This window comes from Diplotaxodon limnothrissa, linkage group LG12 (assembly GCF_057381915.1).
Source record: "Diplotaxodon limnothrissa isolate DT_005_m linkage group LG12, D_limnothrissa_male_GT1.1, whole genome shotgun sequence".
Lineage (NCBI taxonomy): Eukaryota > Metazoa > Chordata > Actinopteri > Cichliformes > Cichlidae > Diplotaxodon > Diplotaxodon limnothrissa.
This window is the reverse complement of record NC_140607.1, coordinates 33,560,081-33,587,617: the sequence shown is the minus strand read 5'-3', so window position 1 is coordinate 33,587,617 and position 27,537 is coordinate 33,560,081. Positions and strand designations below refer to the sequence as shown.

General features: G+C 41.0%; 2 protein-coding genes and 1 pseudogene across 12 annotated transcripts in view; 1 reads left to right on the top strand and 2 right to left on the bottom strand.

Moving 5' to 3' along the window:
• The window catches only part of camk2b1 (calcium/calmodulin-dependent protein kinase (CaM kinase) II beta 1), an 89,404-nt gene extending 66,570 nt beyond the window's left edge, over positions 1–22,834 (top strand). For 4 of the 11 annotated variants that reach the window (XM_085367504.1, XM_085367503.1, XM_085367505.1 and 1 more), the window contains 8 exons: positions 450–498; positions 4,239–4,328; positions 4,973–5,116; positions 5,905–6,081; positions 6,685–6,760; positions 6,850–6,944; positions 7,232–7,465; positions 18,132–22,834. In XM_085367504.1, coding sequence (XP_085223630.1) covers positions 450–498; positions 4,239–4,328; positions 4,973–5,116; positions 5,905–6,081; positions 6,685–6,760; positions 6,850–6,944; positions 7,232–7,464 — 864 coding nt within the window. In that variant the 3' untranslated portion in view covers position 7,465; positions 18,132–22,834. The remainder of the gene's footprint in view (positions 1–449; positions 499–4,238; positions 4,329–4,972; positions 5,117–5,904; positions 6,082–6,684; positions 6,761–6,849; positions 6,945–7,231; positions 7,466–18,131) is intronic. The other 7 variants (XM_085367511.1, XM_085367510.1, XM_085367513.1 and 4 more) reach the window with 4 other exon arrangements.
• On the bottom strand, positions 13,026–14,019 carry LOC146621702 (histone H1 pseudogene; annotated as a pseudogene).
• A 2,416-nt stretch (positions 22,835–25,250) lies between the features above and the next one.
• LOC146621700 (nuclear factor 7, brain-like) lies at positions 25,251–26,699 on the bottom strand. The gene has a single exon (XM_085368726.1). The coding sequence runs from the start codon at positions 26,697–26,699 to the stop codon at positions 25,251–25,253; it is 1,449 nt and encodes a 482-aa protein (XP_085224852.1).
• Positions 26,700–27,537: the final 838 nt, after the last annotated feature.

The following is a 27,537-nucleotide window of genomic DNA, read 5'->3' as shown; positions in this document are numbered from 1 at the left end:
GCTCCCACTGAAGCAAAGGCATCATTTGTCCACTTGGTGCAGTACACAGATAGGACGAAGCTGCATGAGTAGAAGAAAAGAGGTTTGAGTGTAAAAAGGTTAAATATAGACTGACACTTTTAAGTTTTTGAATTGTTAATGCAAAAATAAGTAAACAAATAATAGTTACAAAGGCTGGATGATAGTAACTAACGTATTTGCAGTTCGATTTTGTGTTTTGCTTATGAACTAAATCCACAGTAAGTAACTGGTCTTGGTGTATTTTACGCTGTTTTGGGTTTGTAAAGACATGACATGGCAACATAGGGTGCCCCCTGCTGGCCAGTCTTGTGTCTGTGTACATCAAGTCTCATTGCCCTTCTTGTGACGTCCCTCTTCATGTGCATTCAGCGCGAATGTGTGCCCTGTCATGGCCGAACCTTAGCTAACTGTTTATCTCTGATCTCCAGGAATCGTCGGACAGCAGCAACACCACTGTGGAGGACGAAGATGTGAAAGGTAAGACTGCAAATAAAAGGAGAAGCTGTTTGCTCCGAATGAAAAGTCACAACACTCCAGGGGTCTTGACCAGTTTTGGATCATCACTTGACATTTCCAGGCTTTTGTTTGTCACTGCAGTCAGTCAGTGAACAACTTGTGTGACAGCTGAACTTAATGTGCATCTAGTAATCAAAAATTTCAGGAGCCAGAAAAGTAAGTTTTTAAACAACAGAAACACTAAAACTGTTCATTACAAGTCGATGACAACCGTGTGACAGCGCACTTTAATGGAATATGTTGGAGATTTGGCTGATTGCCTTTCAGTTGTTAAGTTCTCAGCTTTATAATGGTGGATTTTGACAGGCTCTGTTATTGCTCTTTAGTTGCTGGGAAAATGGATTCTCCTTGCGGTGAAAGCTGCTCTTTGTTACTGACATAATTGTACCTGAATGAATGCCTCTTTATGAAATTGCTACAATTTTTAAAAGCTTAAAAATTACAGTCAAATGTACTGAGGGTCTAGGGAGGCTCTTAATACTTACATGCTCTGCTTTGCATGAGCTTCTCTTGTTTATTAGACTGTGTTATCACGAGCCTTGGGGCAGAAATTTTTTTTTTGATGCCAACTGCTGACAAACTCTCATGCGACCGGCTTTGTCTTCATAGTGGCTTCGAGTGGAATGAAGAGCGTAATGACTGGATTTATTTAAAATTCTGTTGCTTTGCAGAAGGCTAAGCAGCACATGCTATATGTACTAAAAGGGTTATTGTTTAAAAAGAGTCCTAGATGCACATCATGTGTGGTGCACATGCAGTAGATTAGCTCTAATTTAGTCATCTGGCTCACGTCTAACCTCTTACTGATTCCTCACGGAGCTCTATAACGAAGACATGTATGGTTATGATTTTGTGTGTTTGAGATGTGAGACGAGGGCTGTGAAATGTAAGAGGCCTTGTAATGCTGTTGTGGTTTGGCTCAAAAGTGTTTGGCTGAAATCTTAATACTGAGGAGCACACACCCCTTAAATACCAACATGCCTGTGTGGGGTGTCAGCTTTTGGAGCTGTGTAGTTGTGGCTGTGTGTGCGTGTGTCACTTGGCTAGTGTTGCGAGAGAGGAAGAAAACACTCTTTCAAAGGCGTATCACACATATCAGCAAATAACTCCACAAAGTGTTTTTGTGTCTAGCCTTTTGTGTCCACTCGGTGTGTGTTTTTCTCTTGTGTTACTGTGAAAGCATAATTTCAGCTTATCTATACCAACACACTCAAACACCCCTGTTCTCCACATCTCAGCTGAGTACAATGCATCTAAATCGGGTCATGAATGTCTCATTTTGGTGCCAAGCATACAGAACAGGATGTGCGCTTCCATCTCCTCCTCCTCATCGTCCTCCTCCTCCTCCCTACAGAGGTTTTGCTGCTATGTCACAAATTCCCTAGCAACCGCAGAAGAGCCATCATGTAGGTCTCGTAGAAAAAAAATGTTGGAAACAGTACTCCAAATGCTTTTATTATAGTTGCTTATTACCTCTGCCAAGGAAGCGATGTGATCAGGGCGTTTGCCAGCACAAAACTTGCTCCAACTTGCTGGATTTGAATTAAAATTTTAGCACCAAGTTGGGAGTGATTAGTGTTTCGAGTTAATGCATCCTAAAAGTTTTTCAAAAGAAGATTTAACCTTTTCTTCATATATTCAAAAAGACCTATTAAGTTGAAATAAGAAAAGTTGGGAGACATTATCTCGATGTTCTAGAGGAAATATCAAAAATTGATCCTGATCCAGATATCCTCCTGGAGTCAGGAGATCGGTTCATACAGAGGTGTGCAGTTTAGGATTCATGTTACTTTGATGGCTCTGAAGTCAATTAATGTGTTGTACTAAATGATACATGAAACTAATTTATTATTGAGACCATAAAATCAGTAGAAATGTGTTTATTGAAGTCATAAATCAAGCGAGAAGTAATTTTATCGTACATTTCTCCAGTCACTCTTTTTATAAACAGAGGTGTAGCACCCTGCTGGCTGTCAAGAAGGGTGCAGGTTTAGTCTTTTTAATCTATCAGTTTGTTTTTTTTTAAATTGATGCAGTTCCAGTCAATTTGGTCTTTTGGCGCTTTGATTAATTTGTCTGAAATCTTTCAGTGAACTGATTGGAAGTGTTTCTGTACTGCACCTTAGTCAAATTGTCATCCAATGTCAAATGATGTGCCTAAACGTTAGCATTAAAACAAACGTTATGAAGGTAGGGCATCTTGACAGAACATTGTATCGCCTGGAAAAACTTTATGCACAAAGGAAGTACTGTATACTACTGTACTTTTCCTGCATCATCCCCCTACTCTAAATTGGAGCGCCACCACCCCACCCCTCTGGCAGAAGTGGAGGGGGCTAGGACACCTTTGGATGGAAGTCTGGGCTAAAGGGAGAGGTGTCTAAACTTAGCACCAGTGGCAGGAAACCGAGACGGAGCTCCCGGAGAGGTGTTAAAGACAAACCGCTCGGCTAGCGCCACCCTTGGATAGCAATAGTTTGAGGGCTCTTAGGGAGCTAACACTCAGATTGCTCAGAGAAAACTACAAGAACCAGGTGAGTGTGGCGTGTTTGGTTGGAGTAGTTTGTCTCTCGCTTGGCTTTATAGGATCTTCTTGTGAGGTCAGTGCTCGACAGCTGGCTTGTAACCCAACACCTGCACTGGCCTTCAGAGCATCTGAGTACATATCTGTTTTGTTAGCCTCAATAAGTCTGTAGAAGCGAATATGTTGCATGCAGCTTTCTGAGGGCTGATTGCTGTTTTCAGTCATTAATTTACATGTTTTTGTGTTAGAATTTGAAGGGTTATTGGGTGTTAATTTAATAATCCCAGTATTCTTCTTATTTGACATCTGTTGAATTAACTGTCCATCGCTGGAATATTTATGCTCTGCACTTCCGAGATATCGCTTGTCAGTCACCTACTGTTGGTTGCACACTGACAGATTTTTCTTGGTTTCCCCTCATTATACTTGGTTTCTGTACTTAGCACAACTAATTTTAGTGATAACAGAAAAATGTCAAAATTACTGTTGCAGAAGGTGTGGATTGTTTAATAGTTGGTCTGTGAATTTCATGTAATTGTGTTTGAGTGGGTGTACTTCCAGTGGCAGCAAATTCCTTGTTTCCCTGCAGGGGCCTTTTCTTTCCCTCTATTTGTCAATGAGTTGTTCGCGTGCCAGCTGATTAAACAGACAAGCGATAATGAGTAACATCCAACTCTCTCTCATTATCATCATGGCCATCACTGTTGTCATCATTCGTCCTCTGCTTACTGGCAAGACTCCCATTGAAGTCTCAGTAAAACCTCTCATGCAGCGGCAGCCGCAGTTGTAAATCCTGCCAAAATGGAGTCATTAACTGAGATAACGAGAAAAAAGCTTCTTTTTTTCCCTCTTTTTTTTTTTTTTTTTTTCCCTCTTGTTCAATCTATTGACAGACTGCTGTGCCAAATAGTAGCAGTAATTTTTCTGAAAAAGTAAAGACAGACTGCGCTCATCACATTCATCTGCCCCCTTCATGCCATCTCATATGTAGTTCCAACCGTTCCTCACTGGGACATTTCTGTTTTTGTGTGCAAAGTATGAATATGGCTCTCATCTCTCTTGTGATTGGTGTCACTATATATATATATATATGTATGTATATATATATATATATGTGTGTGTGTGTGTGTGTGTGTGTGTGTGTGTGTGTGTGTGTGTGTGTGTGTGTGTGTGTTAGGGAAGAGCTTAGACAACAGCTCGCTTAAGGCGCAGTCCAGCACAAGCTCCCAACCCGATAGCTCTCACAGCTCCTCAGCTGCTGTGCACTGTAAGTCAGCATGGCCGCCAAATGCCTATAACGCATTCAAAAAGTTGACTAAATCACTTTCTGCGTGTTTTGCTTGTATTAAAAACAGTCCTCGCTTATATTAAAAGCATGCATCTGCTGCTGTGTAGAGCCACTAAATCCCTGCAACGCCTTGACTTAGAAAGCCTTGTCTCTATTTCTGCATCAGTCTGAAATTAACAACTTAAATACAGAAAAGGGAAAAGTTCTATAAACCACCAGAGTGCTCTGTAGCATATCGCTCCTCTACCGTCCCTTCCTCCCACCTTGTGCCACCTACACCACATAGGATTAGGACAACTCTTTGTCTCCCTCAATTGGATGTTCATGGAATAACAACACAGTGCGACTGCTTTCCAGTTCTTGGCATGAACCCTGTCTTATGTTTCTTTCACTGTCTTTGTTTGAGTTTAACTTTGTCTTGAAGAGCTCTGATAATGTAGTCAGCACCGTAGCGCTACATCAAATGATGTGTCATTTGATATATTCATGTAAATAAATATAGATCTTTTTTTTTTCACATTAGTCTGAGAGGACTGCTTGTCTTAGTGCTCTCCTAGACAAACTTTCATTCGTGCGGTTACATTTAAGTGTCATTCCTCATGTTCCTCCGTTCCTAAATTCAGCTGCCGCAAAGTTCGCTGACCTGCTGGGCTCAGTGCGTAGGGGATCAGGGCCCGTAGCTGACGGAGAAGGGAGAGCCAACACTCCACCTCCCTCTGCCCTCTCTGCCCCCTCCCCTCCACACACCCCGGTAGTCCCCATGCAGAGTAAGTAGAAAAGAGCGACAACAGACAGAGAAAACTAAATGAGAAATATATGTATAAGTTAGCATCTTCCTCTTGCTCTCATTTATTGCCAAGATGATGCATGAAAAGATGCACTGATACTGATCTGATTTTCATGTGCTATTTTGGGAAAGATGAGGAGGAATTAAAAGTGCTGTTTTTTCACAGCTGTTTTCTGGATATTTCTGTAGTCCCTTTAACAGTTTTAAAAATAACCTTTATAGTTGCAGGAGAGATATAAATAAAGCTTATCCGTCTAAAGCGACCTCAAAATGCAGTCTCAAAATATATGTAGTGCAAATAGGGTTTTTTAATTTAAAAATGTCAATATTTATTGCATAATCATCACATAGTATTACTTTTGTATCCTGACATGTTTTTAGTTCAGTGTTACATTGTTTTAAATTTGAGCTTTTCTTACATTTCACACATTTAATTAATTATTTAAATAAATGTGCACTTTAACATGTCAGACTGATGATAAATCATTCTTAAGACTTTATATGTAATCTTGCCGTACAAAGGCAGCTAAACCTTGCAGATCTATGATGGTCTATCTATGATTACCTGTAAAATTACTCTGCATAATTTAAGTTCACTGTACTGTTATAGTGAACTATAGTTCCTGAAGGGATTTCCTTGTTTATTCATTCCTCTCTTCTCCTTGTCTCTACCACCTTCTGACAATGTTTTTAATCTGTTTCTATGCGTTCCTCCTTCACCCATCCATCCATCCATCCATCCATCCATCTTGCCTGGACTGCACTCAGTGTCTCGGCTCACAGACCTGGTAAGCAGCGTTCGCAGGGCGCCGGCGGCCCCTGCGCCCGAAGTCGATGCTGTGCCGGCGCCGGTACCTAGTGCCAGGCCTACCCCTCCACATGCACACACCACTTCCCCACCTCCCCCTCACACCCCCTCCAGCCCTCCCCTGTCTTCCTCCCAGAGTGAGTACTTAGTGAGCCAAACCCCAACCCTGCGCATGGTATCCAGTCAGGAGCCCTTATCAAATGACGTGTTAGGATTTCACAGGGCGCCTGTTTGGTAGTTTGTGTACTGATTGTGCGAACAGGTGTATATGGAGTGAAGTACTTTGTGTTTAATGTGATGCACTTTACTTCTGAGCCTTATTAACCTCCTGTGTGCTGCTCCACAGAGAGCACCGCTAACAGCACAGAGGATCTGTGTGTGTTGACTCACTGTTATGCCCTTAAATATATAGGTGACACGGTTTGTGGTGATGTAAAGAGAAGCCTGGTGTGTGCTCATGTTAAGGTGTGTTTGACAGTGTCCAGGATCACATGATCACCCGGCCTCTTGTATGTGTCTCTGTGGCGTGTATGAATTAACCTGCTGCTGCTACATTTTGCTCATTGATTTATTTTCTCAGTTTTTCTAGCGTAGCTGGTGCGCTAACTGCCTTTGCCTGAGCATCTGTTTGGTGTAAATGAGTTAAAACTGTGTTTAAATGACCTGAAGTTAAATGAGCTAACATTGATGGCTCTTGTGTTTGCCTCTGAATAACCTTTGCTCGTACATGTTCACTGCAGCACGCAAGCAAGAAATTATCAAGATAACCGAACAGCTGATAGAGGCCATCAACAACGGAGACTTTGAGGCATACGCGTGAGTCTCTTTTTGTATGTACTAGGTAGTTTCTGTGGTTTAAAGTTAGTGTTTGGCATCTTTAAAATGCGCTCATGTGTGCTCTTCAGTAAGATCTGCGACCCTGGACTGACTTCATTTGAGCCGGAGGCCCTGGGCAACCTGGTAGAGGGAATGGATTTCCACAGATTCTACTTTGAGAACCGTAAGATTAATAGATACATTTGATGAAAAGCATATTTGCCTAAACCACAAACCGAGATTAATACAGACGAATACTCCACGGCAGCGCTTACATTTACACTTGGATGAGTGTGTACTGGTAACACAATATATGCTTTTGTATGTTTACCTACTTTTTTCCTGCTTCCTGGTATTGTGAATTAATTTCCATTGATATAACTAAATTGAATCATCAGTAGTAACACTGGTCCTGTCATTATTGTAGTTGTGCCATCGTATTTGATGACGTTGTCCTCATCATCCTTTCAGTTTTGGCTAAGAACAGCAAGCCGATCCACACCACCATCCTGAACCCCCATGTGCACCTGATCGGCGAGGATGCAGCCTGCATCGCCTACATCCGCCTGACTCAGTTTGTTGACGGCCAGGGTCGGCCGCGGTCCAGCCAGTCAGAGGAGACTCGTGTCTGGCATCGCAGAGACAGCAAGTGGCAGAACATCCACTTCCACTGCTCAGGCGCACCAGCTGCGCCACTCCAGTAAGGTATGGACTGAGTAAACTGAAAGCAGAAGGATTTGTTCCAGTTCCATGTGTATTTTCTTGGACCTTACCAGTGTACCTTTACATGATTGATAGTTTAAGTTAAAAAAGGATTTTTTTAAAAACTGCATCTTGGTGCACCTCCTGGGCTCTGAATCAAGCTGTTTCTCTTACTCTAAGCCAAATTCCTTGTGATTGGCTGCCCCTCATAAACGTAAAGTTTAAACAGTAGATGCTCACAGCTCTCATTGACACTCTCTTTGAAATAATGCAGAGCCAAGAGCAGAAGAAAAGTATTGAGTACTCAAAGTATTCCTGAGCTTTTTGCTCACCTGTTATACGCTGAACCTGTTATGCCAAAGTGAATTGATATCAGCACCCACCTCTGTATATTTTCAACTGGAAATAAAGAAAAAGACCCTTAATCAGTTTGCTATGAACAGCTCTTTATATAACCAGACTGATTTTTTTTAATCCTTGGGTGCATTTTGGTTTGTTCTCTTTGATTGTTTATACTGTTTAATAGTAGAAAGGGTAAGCATGTGAGAATCCACATCATATCAGATTTACCGATGTGCAAACTAATTGCAGTGGTGTGATGTGTGCTGCTTTCTGCACGCTCTGTCCAGGCAGCTCTCTCTCTGGAGTATTTTCATTAGTGTGAACACATCCAAAGCAGGCTAATTCCTGCTGTGGGCTACACATTATGTGAGAAAGGACAAAATATTCCAACCTGATTCTCCTAAAATTTATAAACATTCTTGTGTCGAAACTGCAAGATGTGCATGCTTGTTAGTCGCCTTTCAATTGCACAGCTTCCTGGAACAAAGTGTGATGATTAGGGCTGCTCGATTATGGCAAAAATGATAATCACGATTATTTTCACTGAAATTGAGATCACGATTATTTGACGATATTTATTTAACCCTTTAAGACCTACTATAGAACCAAGTCCACCAGAGCTTATATTATTTTTATTTATTTTTTTTACATGCTGTAGTGCCATTTGTGGGAGCATTTCAAGTTGCTATACATCAATACAACTGTTATAGCCCATATTTTAATAATATGTATGCATTAAGTCCATAGTTATTACATAAATTGCAAAAAAGTGCAATAAACTGATAGGTTTGTAGCATAAACCTATTCGCTGGAACGTTAAGACAATATAATTACACTGCAAGCAAGACGCAAGTAGGCAAACTTCTTCATGTTACTCGTGCACGGGAGAGAACCGGACAGAGCGCCGTTCCTTCGCTTGACCCCAGTAGCTCTCGTCCGTCCTCCCGTACACTGTCCTTTTATTGAGGTTACATGAATATGCATAGGTTCATTAACATACGACGTCTACATACAAACAAAGAGTACCTTGTGTGTGTGTGTGTGTGTGTGTGTGTGTGTGTGTGTGTGTGTGTGTGTGTGTGTGTGTGTGTGTGTGTGTGTGTGATCAAAGGGTTAAACATCCTTGGTCAGGAAGAGGGTAGCCTCCCCCTCACCCTAGATGGTTCATCCTAGATAACACGGTGAGGAAGTCCTGCAGTTCATCTAAACAAAGAGCACTTAGACTAGAACAGATGTAGCTACGTTAATCCTACCATAAAACAATAAGACACGGTATGACCTCTCATGCTCCCAAAGTGCTGTCTAATACACACAAAGTTTGCAGACTATCAAGGATCAAAACCTCTACCAATCTACAACTAATTACAAAACTCTAAGCATATATAAGTAAATATTTCTAAGCATAAATGACAATCAACAATACAAATCTAACATTTCCCCCCTTTTTGACCTTTATGCTTGAAAAGTTCCCAGGTATGAATACCTCATGTCTGACAGTTACAATGCAAACCTTTTTATACTCAGCATATGTCAAATCACCCTAAATTACTGAAAAGGTACACAGTTTAATAAATGTATTAGCAGTTACCCCATTCATTGAGCTCATCTCATGGCAAACTGCATCTTACGAGCAACCAAAGAAATTGTTAATTTAATAGTGAAACTAAAAAAGTAACATTTTCAAAAACATCTCAGCTTGGTGGTGCTTCCTCCGGGTGTGCACATCACATGTCTCTCTGCAGAGTGGTTTAAGCTCTGCAGGGCGTCATGAATGTCTCTTCCAGTTGTTTCCATCACTGTCCATAGGACCAGAGTCCAAATGTATGTAGAATAGACATTCAAACATACCAGTTGGTTTTGTTGTTTGTCAACATGGGTCTCAGCTATTTCCAAGCTGCAGACCTCTCAGCACTCTAGTTTTATGGCCTCTTACCAGCCCCCATCACCTGACTTCAGACCTTCGTCTTGTGAGGGGGATATTTATGACTCCTTAATTGTCCACGCTCTGCAGAAAAAGCTCTCTGTGGAAAGGGTGCTGGGTTCCGTCATCTTACTGCTGTTATGATCCCAGCAGCCTTCAGAGTGTCATCGTATGCACAGTATAGTGGCACAGCATTAGGTGATGTTCATAGGAAACTGCTGTCATCACCACCATAGTTTCTGGTTCCTGTGCTTTCACAGAATCATGATGTCATCCTCGAACTCCTTCTGCGCTGTCGATGGAGCTTGGCACGCTCCCCTCATCCCACGAGTTTTCATGTTCCAACGCTGCTGAAGGTTTAAGGCAGAGCACGTCGTACACCTTAGTTGTCTTCCTCAGCGTCAATATTGAATCTTTCATTTTATTTAAAATCTCCTGGAAACTCAGTAGCACAGCTCTCTGTGTGATGTCTGCTGTGCTGAAGATGATCTCTGATCCTCCTGAAGCCTCTCTCCTGGCCTCAGCTCCCATCTTGTGGACGATCCTCTCCTCTATTTTGCAGGCAGTTTCATGGTCCTTGCTGTGGCTCCAAGGTCTGATCTCATGATGGGCCCCAACCAGCTTGACCTTTGACCTCAACCACTGCCTGGCTGTCAGCTATGCCTGGAATGGTTCACGCTTCTCACTGGGCCTCTGAAGATTTCTCAGGAGATTACTGCTGCACCTGTATTTCCTTGCTAAGAAGAAAAACTTCTATTTGGAGAGCATGTCAACAATCATCAAACCACATTCTTTAGTTCAGTGAACTTCACTTATAGGCCATCAAAGCCTCATCTGAACATGGATGCACCACTTGCATAGGTTTAATATTTGTAAATAAAACGGCTAATCACACAAATCACTGCAACAATAATAGTAAACATTGTTTAATGTTAATCCTTGCACTCCACCTCTTGACGCATGGACATTCCCATGCGTCAACTCACCAAACCTGGATCCCTGTCTTAAAGAAAAAGATTAGCTAGATCATGTCCCAGGCAACATCAGGGCATCTCCTCTGGAGTAGCTCCGTAACCCTGCAATAAAAGATGTTAGCGTGTGTTGCATATTAAGTTTGCTTAACACCTGGCTCTCCCAGGAGCCTGCATACACACCATCATGGCCTGGAAAGCAAAATCTGGAAGTGAAATCAAACTTCATACCTGTAAACAATTGTATCATAAGAGTAATAAGCATTCAACATCAGCAAGACAAGTGTCATGTGCAGGTTTTCTCAAATCAGTAAACTACAATTATTTTCATAAGTCGCCTCATACATGGATCATCCCATGTACTCAGGCAACATTAATGTAATCAGTGACTTCTCTTAAGCAAAGTCACTCCACTCATATATTATTATTATGGGTTCAAAAGTGGCCAGCAAATGAGCCCATAATAAACTATTCCATAAATACCGTAATCTCTTATTTGTTTTACTCATGTCACTTGTCCGCTTCAGCTGAATCTACTACAGCATTCTCAAAGAAACAAACATTAGCAATACACATTGACTGTGGTCAGACGGAGGTCAGACACAGGTCAACAGATTCTAGAGGTGCCATAAAACACCATAAAGTTAACACTCGCTGTGGAAACAGTAACACTGGTCTCATCACAGTATGTCTCAAACCATATTAATTTCTCCATCAACATATGCCTGTAACTACAGTTTTCTTCACACATAAACCCAGAAATCTTGTAGTAGAGAAACATTAGCCAGTATTCCTATAAATCACATGATCAAACACATGAAGAACCGTAATGCTGTAAAAACGAAAATGCAAATGTTAGCGCTTGCGCAGGCGTATGCATACTTTGTCACAGATATCTCTGTGAGCACACAAGCTAGTGAATGACACACACATAGTAAATTCACAGACACAGAAAATGGCATTTAAAATGTTAAATCATCACGCAATCTCGAGTGTTGCTGTCATCTTTCTGCTTCTGTAAAGGGAAGCACACACAGACTCATCTGCACCCCTGCCAGGCGGGGGTCAACTTCACACAGTCGTGTTACATCAGTAAAGTCTTGTCAGCTTTTGTCAGCTTTTACCAGTCAGTCAGTTTGTTTTCCTTTCACTCACTCATTCATGCATTCATTCTTTCTTTCTTTGCTGATAGTGGAACCTATCGTCGCATTTAGTTTCCACTCTCAGCAAAATGACGTCATTTCAAAAAGAAAAAGAAGAACTTTAGTTTGGATTACATCGCTGAATCCTTTTGGACTGGGACTGTCATTTAATAATTGTCCCAAATAAGTGGCTTTCTCCAGAGTCCATTTAAATGTGGAGAACTCACTTGGCACAATTTTCTCGACGACGTGTAGCGCTTTTAATTCCCGACGTGCAGATCTGCTTAAAGAACAGAGATTATCAAACAAAACTTTCAGTGCACTGTGAAAGTATCAAAATAAAAAGGCCTTGTTAAGTCATGACACAAGCTCCTCATCTCAGGAGGGTAAATCATACCATTAGCATGGTTCATCATACCATCATACTAATCGGCAGGCTCAACTTCACAACAAAAGAAAAATCATCAGCTAGATTCACTCCAAATCAACCATCAGCTGCACAACACACAACATAATCCTAATGTCTTATTAGCTATGAGTTTAATTACCAGGTCTGTGCTCTTCACTCATTTAGGCCACAGATCTATTTTATTCAATTTTCCTTTTCCCTTCATCATAAAACATGTGACATGCTGTCATGCACTTCACAAAACAGTCTGTTCTGACGTATTCAGAGTTGTGTATCTAAATACAGGATTCACTCGCACATCAAAGCAGGAAACTCAGTGTTTTAGAGTCTCCACTCAACACACAACAACTCCAACACATCTCATTCACTCGTACTAGAATTCAGTCACCTTTCATTAATCTAAAACCAATCAACTAATTTGCATATCAGCTATTAACCCACTAAGTTGACAGGACGACAGAAAAGCATGTTCAAAATAGTATCACAAAAGACAATTTCCCTCATACAGTAAATTACTTATGCTGCCTCAATCAAGCAGGAAGCTTCTCCCAATTTACCATTTTAACACTAAATTTATTGTCTGATCACTGATTTATCAAACCAGGATTTTTTTTTTTTTTCCCCACAAAAGTTAAATTGTTGTCCTGCAACTTGTAGAGTCAATTTTTTTTCTTTAGGATAAATTCAGCATTTGATAACAAGTGTCTGCTAAATTGACACTATTGTAACACTGATGAAAGATAACAAGCTAATTTTCATTACATGTGTTTGTGTTATTAGGCAGGTCTAATGCATGTCTGTGGAGCTGCATATCCAGCAGAGCATGTTCTTAAAGCTGCCTTTCCTACACATTTCTCTGCTATTATTTAATCATTTCTTAACTAATGTGCTATGAGTCTTCATGAGTCATTTTGTGTTTGGAATTGTTAGTAGGGTTAATGCATGTTCTGCTTGTGTGTGTGTGATTTTGTATATGTTTCTATTTTCGCAATGTTTCAGACTCCGTCTCAATTTTCCAACTTAAGCAGTCAGTTTTCTTTTCCCCAGGTTTGCTAACCCAAATTTTGATTTCCCACATTAAATAATTCCTATGTGTTCTCACCTAGTCTTCTCACTCTGTTGTCCTCTCCCACTTCAACAGTCCAACAGCCGGCAGTTCTCCTTCAGCTTTGTCCTGTGTCCCACTGTCTCTTCTTGCCATTTTACTCCACAGGTGGCAAATGTCAAACTCCAACTGTTCAGTTCTCCTCAAACGTTTTCTTCACATGCACAGTGAAGTCACAGCCACTCTCACTATTGTCCTCTGATGCGGTTGACTTCGTGCTAGTGGCTGAAGTGCTGCTGCTGCTGCCTTCCTGGGCGACTTCTTAGCAGCTGCTGCCGGTTTCTTGGCTTTGGCCGCGGCGGGCTTCTTGGCTTTGGTCTCAGTAACCCTGTTCATCTTGAAGGATCCGGAGGCCCCGGTGCCCTTGGTCTGCACCAGAGTGCCCTTCGCCACCAGACTCTTGATGGCGGTCTTGACACGGGCCTTGTTCTTGTCCACATCGTAGCCTCCGGCAGCCAGAGCCTTCTTGAGGGCGGCCACGGACAGGCCGTTGCGCTCCTTGGAAGCGGCCACGGCTTTCACAATCAGCTCGCCCACGCTGAGGCTGACCTTCTTGGGATTGGAAGTCGTCGTCTTCTTCTTCTTGGCCTGAACCTCTGCACAGGGCGCAGGGCGTGTTTATGATGGAGCCTTTCCCACCACAGCGCCGGCACGTTGAGCGCATCATGAAGGGTCCATTTCTTTCATGTAGCTATGGTCGCTAGCCAGCATGCTAGCCGCATGTGGCTTGCCCGAGTCACTCAGTCCTTTTTGAGCATTTCAACATGCTGCCGCCGCAGACCCTGGCCTCAGATCCAGCAAGTTTAGCGCGCTGATCTCCAAAAAAGTCCCGAAGGCCAGAAAGACGTCAAATAAGTGTCTCGTGCTGAGAACTCAAACAAAAACTCCTCTTCACGCTGCCATCTTGCTCGCCCTTCCGTGGAATTCATCCAATCAGACAGGAAGATGGGTTTGCTTTCTTCTTCTGCTGCTGTTTATCCACATTGCTGCTGCTTGTTGGGACTTTTTTGCTCAGGACTTGATGCTGTCTCTTTATCATGTTATTGCTTTGGAGCTGCATTCCTTGTCTTCAGGGAGGGGTGAGAGCTTGCTTGCTTGTGAGGTTGAGAGACACATACACATTGCGCTTTAAATAAGTCAGCTAGAAACTTGGCCTGCATGTTTCCAATGATGTTAAACTATAACTTTCTTCCGACTGCTGCATGTGGAAAATTGATTCAGGTCTGCTTTTCACCTGAAAGTGACAAACTAAAACATGTTCATTATTATCATCACTGCTTAATCAACACACATCTCTCTCTCTCTCTCTCGCTCTGTGTTTTTGTGAACAATCCTTTCTTAAAAGCAGAAAATGAAATTGTAGTTGTTTTTGGCTGATCAACACAAAACCTTTTTCCTATGATTATTTTTCTTTTTCACTCTTTTTTTTCTTTTTTTTTCGTTACAATAGCTGGTGACCTGCAGAATCACCGCTCTCACTCACAATCAAAGGCAATTACTTTTACACAGCGCACAAAAACACTGTGATGTCAGACACATTCACACTCACTTTTTCATCTGCATAAATAAACCATATGGCTGGAGATATGTGCCATGGTGATCCATAAGCATGATCACCAGTTTATTTAATTATTTTTAATCCAACAAAACAAATAAACAAAAACATGATGCTGATGCTACACACACACACGAGTCAAGGTGCAGAAAAACTGCTCATGGAAACGCTGCACACTCTCTGTTTCCCTCTCTGTGAGTAGTTCTCAGACAGCTCTTGATCTGATAATGTGTAGCTTGCTCATCAGCTCAAAAAACAAAAACAAAACTGCAACGCGACATCACACAGTAGTTGCTCTGCCCACAGCGGCAAAGTCTTACACTTTCATATTCAACTCAGCTTCTCCATCATGTACTTTTAGATGTTTCATACAGGGTTCAGCATATTAGTTGTTTTCACAGATGTGCTCTATATCTCAACAATGGCTCATAATAAGACGACCGTCTTCCACACAGGTCAAGTGCCTCTATGCACTTCATGAGTTTAAATATTTACCTATATCACTTCTCCTCACATGTCATTGTACTGAATTTAAGCAACCACAAGCTTAATGTAGATTACTTTTAACAACTATCCACCTCAATTACGTCTATGGTCTGGCACACAGGCTGTTGTCGATCAGGGCAAGCTAAAGAATAAACATTTTGTGTCAGCTGCCAGGAGCAAAGTCCAGCACAAACGTCTGTCTCCCTCCAACTCACTCTTGGTTGCGTAGAAACCCATGATAACAACAACAGTCAGTGTCACAGACCACGTGTTCTGCTCCGCACACACCCACACAACAACAACGACGACGACGACGACAACAAAAACAACACAAAATAGGCCTATCGTCCAGCACAGTCTGGACCCCGCGGAACTTCTCAATGCCCCACAAAGTGGCGGAGAACTCACCTCTAGCCACACAAAGTAGCGAGGAACCTCTTGCTCCACAAAGTAGCAAGGAACCCGGGTATCGCTCCACAAAGTAGCGAACTTCTCAACGCCTCACACAGTGGCGGAGACTGCACAACCACACGGTTATAGAGTCGGGCTCTTCTCAACGCCTCACACAGTGGCGGAGACTGCACAACCACACGGTTATAGAGTCGGGCTCTTCTCAACGCCTCACACAGTGGCGGAGACTGCACAACCACACGGTTATAGAGTCGGGCTCTTCTCAACGCCTCACACAGTGGCGGAGACTGCACAACGACACGGTTATAGAGTCGGCCTCTTTAAACTTACTTGGCGTTGCTTAGAGTGTAATATCAGCCCGAATCCCGCCGACCGTCATTCATCGAGGAGAAAAGACAGACCGCGAATCCACAGGAACTTTCCTGGCTGACGTCAGTCTTTCAGCGTGCCTCTCCTCCCCTCGGTGAATGCGATTCCAGGGCTCCGGCATCGAAGGACCAATTAATGATAGGTTTGTAGCATAAACCTATTCGCTGGAACGTTAAGACAATATAATTACACTGCAAGCAAGACGCAAGTAGGCAAACTTCTTCATGTTACTCGTGCACGGGAGAGAACCGGACAGAGCGCCGTTCCTTCGCTTGACCCCAGTAGCTCTCGTCCGTCCTCCCGTACACTGTCCTTTTATTGAGGTTACATGAATATGCATAGGTTCATTAACATACGACGTCTACATACAAACAAAGAGTACCTTGTGTGTGTGTGTGTGTGTGTGTGTGTGTGTGTGTGTGTGTGTGTGATCAAAGGGTTAAACATCCTTGGTCAGGAAGAGGGTAGCCTCCCCCTCACCCTAGATGGTTCATCCTAGATAACACGGTGAGGAAGTCCTGCAGTTCATCTAAACAAAGAGCACTTAGACTAGAACAGATGTAGCTACGTTAATCCTACCATAAAACAATAAGACACGGTATGACCTCTCATGCTCCCAAAGTGCTGTCTAATACACACAAAGTTTGCAGACTATCAAGGATCAAAACCTCTACCAATCTACAACTAATTACAAAACTCTAAGCATATATAAGTAAATATTTCTAAGCATAAATGACAATCAACAATACAAATCTAACATAAACTACAAAAAAAATTGAAAATCGCTTTTGTTTTGTTTACATATATTTCTACTTGGAGAAATTTAAGAGGCTTATCCCTCAAAACTTTAAATACAATAAAGTTGCAAAAAATAGTTTCCCACCACAGGAAATTTATTTTGAGTGTCTTCATAGTTTTATTTTGGAGATACAGCAATTTTTATATACTGCAGGAAAAACAAAAAACAATCCTATGATGCAAATTTGCAAAGAAAACAGCAGGTGCATCATTTCACTGTGGGAAGCGTTACGAACAGCTGATAGGAACGGCAAAGCGTGTTTCTGGAATATTATGTTTTTGTTCCTGCAAGCGCTTTTTATGCAATTTTTGCAAAACTATATGTGGAACGAAACCGTGACCGAGGACAAGCTGATGGCATCAGATGTAAGTACAACTCCTCCGGTTTCATATGCAAAACAAATTATTGCGCTAGCTTACACGGTTCAGGTTCTACAGGGATTTAAAAATAGTTACGCAAAACGGAGCGTGCTGCTCTGACCGGATTTAAAGGGTTAACAATGACTTTAAAAAATAATATAAAATAGTGTGCAACACCACTGAAGTTTTTTTTTTTTTTTAAACTCTCTTTTCAACCAACGGCAGTCACTCTCCAAATAACTTCTGCTTAGCTTTCCGAGCTTCCCTCGGGTCCTCTTAATCAGCGGTCTCCAACCTTTTTTGCGCCACGGACCGGTTTATGCCCAACAATATTTTCACGGACTGGCCTTTAAGGTGTCGCGGATAAATGAGGGAGGGGCTAATAATCGGCTCAGTCATTTTTAATGATCGTTGAAAGCCCAGATCGTAATCGTGATTAAAATTCGATTAATTGAGCAGCCCTAGTGTGATGTTCGATTGGATCAATGTGGCAATAGTAGTAACAGGCTGGTGCATTCACTAATAACACGTGGGCATCGTGTGTGCTGCCTCCTGTGTGCTATATCCATATATTATTCAGGGCAGATGCATCAGAAGTGGCTATTTCCTGTTGTGTGCTACATGTGAGAAACAGCTGAGGAAAATATTCCAGCTCGATTCGACTAACAGTTGTTATGAATCCACTAAATCCATTTACCAGTGTTTTAAAGCCATTTTTTAAATTATGTATGTGTGTGACACTTTGATTTGTGTAATTATTTAATGTTCAGGGTGTTTTTGTTGTTGTTTTTCCTTCTCAGGGTTAAGTGCTGTAGTTTCATCTGTCAGGAGTGCTCTGCTGGAGAGAGGAGGAGGCAGAGGAGGAGGATGAGGAAGGGGTGAAAGAACACGTCCAGTAGTGGTCTGGGAGCTCTTTGTCCTCCAACAACAAACTGGACGCCCGGCCTCAACCCCCTCCCAGCATGCATCTCTTCTTTTACTACTACTGCCCCCTGTTTGTCACCTGTCCTACCGCACCTTCTGACAACCGTCGAACAGCAGCAGCGTCCTTCATCCCTCACGACTTCCTCTTCTTCCCTCCGGCACGCTGGGTGTTTGATGGGGGTGGGGGTGTTTTTCAGCACTGGGTGTGATTCCTTCCTGTGGTCTTTTGTGACACCAACCCTCTTGTCCTCCTGTGAATCCACACTTGTGTGACATAAACACTGCACTGGAAATACAGTATGTAAAGTTTTAAGTAAAATCTATTATCATTACTCTATTATTATGATTATTATTATAATTATTATTACACATTTGCAATTGTATATGTAATTTGTATAATTCAGAATTCTTGATGCCAGTGGTTTTTAGAGTTAAAGAAAATCGTTTTTTCTCTATCTTTTTAAGGAAGCATGTCCCCCTGCCCCATATTTACAGTGGCTGTTTTTTATTGTGGCTATTAAGTGGAAAATGATATTGGCAGTTTTTGTAATTTGCTTCTTGTATGTTAGCTATAACAGTGTGCCCAAACTCATGGTTAACATGTTTTTGATTGTGCGTTTGCAGTTTTATTTTTTAATGTTATTTTAATTGTATTTTCTTTTTTGTTCTTTTTTTCTTTTTTCTTTTCTTTTTTTTTTTTTTTTTTGGAAGGGGTGCGTCTGATGGGCGTCCATGTAGAGATCGAGCCCTGAAGTGTGTGTATGGGTGTGCTGAGTAAGTGCATGTTAGTCCAGTCACGATAAGTCGGTACAGTTGGAGGAACTTGTTGTTTCTCCCTTGCTGCAAAGTAAAAGACAGGAGAACAGGTTTGCTTAACTGGGCTTCAAATCAAAGCAAACAGCATGCAGCAGGAGTGCTACTTTCCAACACCGGTGACGCCCTGATCTCTAAATGTCTGAGCTGATGGGTGTAAAACGAAGCAGTAACAAGAACATGGACATGAAGAGGTTTGTCTCTGTGACCAGGATGCTTGATTCTAGAGTGATGTATCAAGCTGTTGTAAGAAAAATGTGTCACGGTGAAACCTCTGCTCCAATGAAGGCTATTCATTGCTGGTATTTGAAAAAACACAGATGATTAGGAATGGTTATAAAGTAACTGAAGCTGAGTACATCATAGTGCCTGTTGCCTCTTAGGTTGTTATAAATAATTTCTTTTGATGGGATAATTTGGCTTCTTTCAGGTGAATTATGTGAGGCATTTGTTCACATTCAGTATATTACTTACACTAGATCGAGGTCAGCAGGCGGCTAGCTTGGTGAAGCAGGGAGGAGTACTTTTATAGAGGCTGTATTGTACTGGGCTCGATTAACAGCAAAACCCAGTTAAAATGAATTAAAGTTTGCATTATAATTTAGAATATTTCCCAAAAGCTCAAAAATCAAAAAAAAAATTAATTTGCTGCACAACAAATAATAATAATGTTCCTGCGACTGAAACTTTACAGTGTTGAAGAAACGCTTGTAGAGTTTCAGGAGAATAACTCACGGCAAGAAACTCAATGTGAATTGGAACAAAGTGCTGTACTAACTTAAATTATTTATGGATTTCAAGACTTTCAAACAGGTTAGAAAGGACCACAATTTATTAAACGATATCAGATATATATATTTCATCTTATAGTGACCATCTTGTGAAGGTGAATGTGTTTTGTTATAACCAATAATGAATCAGATATGCTGAATATTATTATAGCGTACAGATAATTTCTTCTGAAATAGTCTGGTCAGGGTTGCTTTGACGTGCTGTTTCCTAAACCTTGCTTCTCTCACGAATCTCTGTGAATGCTGGTTCAGCCTTCACCCCACCTGGAGATGGTTTTATTTTCTGGTCAGTGGTGCAGAAAAGGTGTTTGGCGGAGAGATGGGATGTTGGGCGAGTCCTGCTGTTTGCTAGGCAACAGCTGAATATCAGAGCTCTGTGGTCTTTTCTGAACGTGTGAGGTATTTTTAAGTTCCAAAAATGTCGGTGAAAAACAGCAGGTCCTTTTTTCCCCACTCAAAATGACAAAAGCAGTCAGCACATTGAAGAAAGGATCCCGGTAGATCTTTGAGCTTTCTCACTTCCAGAGCCACAGCACAGCACGCTGGTGCTGCAGCTTGGTCTAAACGAAGCACACGCAGATCAGCGTAACGCCCATATCAGCGATGAAGAATGAAGGCTGCGTTTGGCTGGGCGTGTGCATTTTGCTAGTCTTTTGCCACAGGTGCAATATTTATGTGAGTGTGTCTGCACGCATGTACATTGGTTGCTTTCAGTGTGTATTCTTTACAAGCCTGGGAGGATATTTTGGAAGTGTGTGCCGTGTGGATGATGAAATGAGAAGGCTTTTTTTTTTCGGAGGGCACATCAGTCCCCTGCCTTCAGCCCAGGACTGTTTTCATCTGCTTTCTTTCATGTGTTTTTTTTTTTTCTTTCTTTTTTTCATGCTTTTACTCTGTTATTTTGGTTTGTTTGTGTTACAGTAAAGTGTTATCAGCTTTTTATGATATAAAGTGCTTGTGCCAGAGGTGGCAGGACTGAACGGATGGACTTTGCAGCACTGAAAACTGATTTTGTGGAGGTTTGACTTTTCATCAGCTCCACTTTACTTTGCTCATCCACCATTGGCTGCCTTCACATTTGTCTCGCCCCTATTGGTCAGACCAAGATAGAAAAAGACCGCTCAGTCGTCTTGGTGAACAGTCCTCAGGTTTTAATTTATTTTGAATATTTATTTATTTATTGTAGTCGACATTTTTACTGTGCTTTTTTTTTTTCTTTTCCTATTGTACAAATCATGCACTTGTGCAAGTGCTGTCTGCAGTTGTTTAAAGAGACGATGCTTCATGTATAAACATGACTGCTTTTAAATGGATAGTACACCCAATCTGCATTCTGCATGTGTTTTTGTGTAACGACCAACATGGTGGAAATGACTTTTGCTTTTTCTGCTGTTTTTCTTCTGCAGATTTACATTTTTTGCTGTTTTACGTTGTCCATTTTTTCCTTCTACTTAATGTCATTACCACTTTTACAGAGTGGGATACATGTTTGCTTTGAAATTCATATGATACAGGACTGTATTTTGTGTGAACTGTCCCACCCAACACTTCGCCTTTTTGATAAGATGGTGAAGATTTTGTCAGATTAACGTTTTGTTTTTTTCTTGCAGTAAACAACAGAGATGTTGTATCATACTTGTGTCTCATCTAGTAATGATGTTCATGTCTAGTTCAGCCTGTTCTAATACTCAAAGGTCAAAGGTTACCTTTGACCACACATATGTGCGTGACCGTGCTAACATGACCCCCTCCCTCCAGAAAAAGAAGAAAAAGCAGCATGTACAGTACAAAGGTGTCGTTCTTCTGTTCTTCTTTGTGTGTTTCTAAACTTTAAAATCATGATGAGATTCACATATTTAAAATGAGTTCACAGTATTACACAACTGCAACTAACAAGCAGAGTAGCTGGCCTTTTTTTCTTTGCATGACAGTCAATAGGACACTTGTTTTTACTTGTTTTTTGGTGTTTTTCTTTTTATTTGGGTTCATTTTCTACTGAATGCTGGTATACTCGACCTTTCTCTCTCTATTTTCTCAGCTTTTTAAGTGCATATAACTATTTTTGTCTCCAGATGATATAATGAAGATGATTGTAATGATAAGGAATATTATATATAGATTATAGAACTGAGGATGACTATGAGGAAGTTGACAGTTATGATGATGATGTGATGATGATTATTTGGCATGCTTCTCTATGGGGCTCTGTGTTGCCAGTGCAGACTGGCTGCCTTTTGTACATAGCTGAGTGACCGTCAGCACCAAGAGTCACTGCTGCTTCAAAGAGTAAAGATGCTCCAGCAGGGGGCGCTGTCACACAAAATAAAGCACAAACGCACACTGAGGCAGCTTGATGCTTCTAATGTAGCTGCAGAATAACTTTAGATCAAACAGACAATCCAGTCAGAGACATCAGCAGTTCATCAGTGTAGAAGAAGAACCAGCTTCCATTCAGATTATTGATCAGAGCTGCACAGTTAGGACTGAAATGACACTGATGCCTCTAATAAATCATCATCTGTAAGAATCATCAAAGGTGAAATAAGGAACAGTGATTCATTGTGCAGCCCTGCATATAAACCACATGAAGTGTCCTCCTCTTGAGGCCACTGTGAGCTCTGCTGCCTTCCTGTTATTTAGTCAGATGAAGCATCACTGAGATGAGCTGGAGCCACTCTGAACTTCTGCCATCTTCTTTTTACAGTCACTGACTGAGCTGCACTGACAACACTGAGCCGGCTTCTCTTCATAGGGTGTCTTTCACTCTTTCCCCACTCTCTCTGTTTCCAACCTTGTTCCATCATTTCTCTGCAGTTGGCTCTTTCTACTTTGTCTCTTTCTGTCACTTTGGGTTTCTTCTGTATGATAATATTAATCCTCTAGTTCTCTGATTCTTCTGATTATTGCTCTGTTCTCTTACGTGCTTCACGTGTTTCTCTAACTTCAATAAAATGTGTTAAGGTGTTATCAATAAAATGACAGTTTAAATAGAAAGTTCAGCGTCCTTCTGTGTTTACAGACACATCAGACAGGCTTTGATGTATTTAACTGACAGAAAAAAAAACAGGAGATTAATGAACTTGTTTTTCTGATATTTTCACAATATTTGTTCATCAGGAGAAAAACTTGAACTCCACAGTTAATAAGACTAATTAGTATCAAATACAAATACAGAGGAAATGTTCTCAGCTTCAGTATTTGTATCAAGACTTGCCTGATGAGGTTTTCAAATGTTCAGTGTTTTCATTATAACATCTTCAGTGAGTTTTGTAAATCCTCCATGCAACAATAATAATTAAAAAGACTCAAATTGCTTTCAAATACAGCAGGTGTCCAAAAAAGGAGAAAAAAACGTTATTTTTAGTGTTTCAGCCACTGAAACAACCAAAAGATGAACTAGTCAAATTGTTATTTAAATGGTTTTTGATCACTTTTAGTCGCTCCAAATCACAGTGACTAACAGAAAAGTTTCAGATCAGGCTTCTCAGATTTCTGCCTGCAGGCCTGTAGTGACGGCTCTTGACCTTAAATGACAAGAAATGAACACATGACTGTTCTGTGTTTCAGTCATCAGCAGTTCATGTTGTACATTTCAGTTACTCCAAGAGATATTTTAGTGTTTTCTCACATAGAAAGAAATTGATGGGATTGATTAAAGCTTGAAAGATGAAACAAATACATTCACAATAATTTACACAAAAATGTAAAATGAACCAAAGGAAAGAAATTCACTGAGATCTCACTGAACTACAATGAAAAGTTCTAAAAGTCTAAAACAGGTTATTATCAGTTGTTTTGGCATCTCCTGCTTTTCCAATATTACACGAATCTCAGTGAAAGTGTCTCTGTGAGTGCAGATGTGAGTCATGTCTTCAGGGTCATAGAAGGACACCTCCCCCCTGTCATAGTCCAGCTGGACTCTGATCCTCTGGAGACTCTTCTTCACTGTCACAGTCTGACCAACAACATCAGGGCTGCACAGTGGGGACTAAAATGGCACTGATGCCTCTAATAAATCATCATTCTGTTTGAATTATCAACAATTAAATAATAAACACAGGTTTTTTTGTGCAGCCCTACACATAAACTACATGAAGTTTCCTCCTCTTACTTTTCCTTTTGTCTCTTATTGCTACTTTAGATTTCTTCTGTATAATAATATTAATCCTTAAATTCTATGATTCTTCAGATTATTGCTTTATTCTCTTAGGTGATGCACGTGTTTCTCTAACTTCAACAAGACGTGTTAATGTGTTACCAATAAAAGGACAGTTTGAATACAGTAAGAATTAAACAATAAAAATTAAGAGATCAAATTTTCTTCTATGTTTAAACACAAATCAAAACGCAGCCAGACTTTGATATTTTTATTGACAGAAAATAATCCAGGAAATCAGTGAACTCATGTTTCCGACATTTTCATCATATCTGCTCTGCAGGTGTAAAACAGGAAATCCACAGTTAACAAGACCAAATGCTGAATGTGCTGATGTGATCTGGAATATGAAGTGAGAGTTCACAGAAACACACTGGAACAAACAGCAGCTCCAACTGTACAAATGTTCAACAATTATGAAATAAATGCTTTGGGTCAGTCAGTAGCAAAGAAAACAGTGTCTGTATCTGACAAAGCAATTTACACAGAACTTAGGAACAATAATGAACTTTAGTTTGTATGAATACAACTGAATAAATGTCAGACAGTCAACATTATTCTGCAATGACACATTTTAAAGAAAAACATGGCTGAATTATTACACCAACGTACACAGTTTGGTTTATTTTGCAACATAATGGAGAACATGCTATAAGAAACACATTTAAATGAAGCAAATCACTTAAATGAATCACTGACAGTTAAGTTTTAAAAGATGACATTAGGATTATTTAAGTCAAGTCTATTTATCATTTTGAAACCATTAAAACACAAATTGTCACGATGCTGTTATTAGCTGATATGGATCTAAATAACTGATGAAGGAAAGGAAAGTGACATTTATCAGTGCTTGTTCATCAATGTCTGACACATGGAAGTATGTTCAACTTCGCACTGTTTAAATGTGTAAAAACTGTTTCATGAACACCCAATGACTTGAAACTGCTATATATTTGTCAAAAAAGGAAAAGATCAACCAAAAAAAGAACAAATAAATATAAAGTTTTAAGGACCTTCAAACTGAATTTGCAAGAAAACAAAGCAAAAATTACTTTTATCCTTTAATTTTACTGTTTTGAAAATGATTTTTATCACATTGTATAAAATGCTTCAGATACAAATCTTTCTTTCTGCAATTTCTTACCTAAAAAATAAAAACAGGAGTTGCCTAAATTGAAAAACAAACAACCACAAAACAAGCTGTAACTAAAAGGATGAGACAAGAGAAAAAAAGTTCACAGAGACGTCGTTGCAGTTTTCAGAGAAATCTCAGTCTGACAGATTTTGATATCAGAGGTTTTGGCGTCTCCTGCCTCTCCAATGTTAAAATATGGGAAGAGTTTCTCAGTGAAAGTGTCTCTGTGAGTGCAGATGTGAGTCATGTCTTCAGGGTCATAGAAGGACACCTCCCCCCTGTCATAGTCCAGCTGGACTCTGATCCTCTGGAGACTCTTCTTCACTGTCACAGTCTGACCATCACCATTATTGTATTCTCCACTGCGGTACAGTAAACACCAGACTCCATATTCTGGTGAAACAAATGGCTCATTTTTGTCAACTGACTCTTTAGCTAAACCCACAATCCACAAAGGATGGTCTCCCACCTCCACGTCCCAGCTGTGTTTCCCTGAGCTGAAGCCCTCAGAGCCAAAAACATCTTCATACTTAGTGTTTCTCTCTGGATTATCAGGAAGTTGCTGCTCTGTGTCTCCATTCCTCACACTGGTCAGATCATCAGACAGATAGAGATAGGGGCTTGCAGTGTTTGGGTCCAGAATGACAGGACTGAAGTGGACCTTCTCCTTCATCTTCTCCCACACTCTGAAGGACAGGTTGCCCAGGTGTTTGGCCACATCTATCAGTGCTCCTGAGACCAGCTGTGGATCTGACACTGAGCTCTGGGCTCTGGCTCTGCTCTGAGTGTCTTTATAACTGCTGAGGAATGGCACGCTGTGTTTCTGCAGCTCTTCTTCAACAGCACAGATGCTGTCTGACAGAGAGGAGATCTGCTCCTCAATCATCTTCATCTCTCTGCTGATAGTCCTCCCCTTCTGCTCCTCTTCCTCCCTCAGAGCTGCCAGTCTGGACTCCTCTTCCTCTTTCAGGAACTGCTGGAGCTTGTTGAACTCTGCTCTGATCTGCCTCTCTGTGGACAACAGCTGCTTCTTCATGTGTTCCCTCACTTCATTGTATGTTTCCTCCACTTGTTTGTATTTGTTCCTCTTGTCCTGCAGAGACTTTAAGTCAGATTTCAGCTGCTCCTTCAGGTCACTGACTGCTTCTTCTACAGGAACCACTTTGTGACTCTGGTGGAGAGAAAAGTCACACACAGGACACACAGCTCTGTCTTCATCCTCACAGTACCAGTAAGGGACGTCTGGATGTTTATCACACACCACCTCCTCCTTCTCTTCCTCCTTCTCGTTTTCTGTCTCAGGTGAGCTCTCACTCTGCCCCTTAGCAAAGGAGTCAGCAAGTTCTTTGAGAGCAACGTTTATAGATGGTTCATCCTTTGAAGATTTTCTTTTACAAATGGGACAGTTTTTGTTTTTAGTTTGTTCCCAGAATTTCTGCAGGCAGCTTGAACAGAAGCTGTGGCTGCAGCTCAGAGACACAGGATCTCTGAAAGTCTCTGAACACACATGGCAGCTCAAGTAACCTTCTAAAAGCAATTTCTCAGCCATCCCTGATAATTTACAGATTACTTAAAGGACAAGACTCACCGAAATACAGTCACTCTGACTTTTGAACAAAATTGTATTCGTCAGTACAGATCCCAGCCTTTACTGTAATGCGTTCCCGGGTGATCGTGAAAGTGAGTCTTTAGGTTTCATTTACTCTCTTATGGGTGGAGCTGATATCAATGACCCCGCCATTTCACTCTGTCACCACTAGATGGCGCAGTTTTTCAGAGTGTTAAAGAAATACTGCATCAGACATGCTCATACCTGTCTGTGTCTGTGAACTTGTGCAGAAATACTGTTCAGTTGTGCTGCTGTTTTAAAGGCAGGTTAGACACTGAGCAGGTCAACAATCTGTGGCAGGGTTAAAAAAGTAGAGACAGACAGACAATTTTGGATCATCAGTTAACCTAACCTGCATGTGTTTGAACTGTGGGAGGAAGCCAGATTACTCGGACTGAACCCACAGAGACAGAGGAACAACATCTAAGCTGCAGAGAAAACCCCCACCCTGAATAAACCCAGGAACATGTTGTTGTGAGGTGACAGGACTCACCACTGCATCACTCTTCACTAGGATTAATCTGAAAATGTTCTAAACAACATGCAGTGGTAGGTAAACTCTAAAGAGTGCTGTGACATTATTATTATTTTTTATTTTTTTGCCAAACCAGCATTTTATCCAAATAAAGGTTTAAAGACCAATAATTTATTATTTGGGAAAGATGCATCACTTCAAAGTATTCAATTCAATTCAAAGTAATATCTTTAAACTGGACTTACTGTCCAGTACAACCTTCAGGTAACATGAAAATATTATGTTTAAATTTTCTGTCAAAGA

Excerpts from the sequence above, each read along its gene's own strand:
- LOC146621700 (XM_085368726.1), bottom strand. The coding sequence starts at position 26,699 with ATGGCTGAGAAATTGCTTTTAGAAGGTTACTTGAGCTGCCATGTGTGT.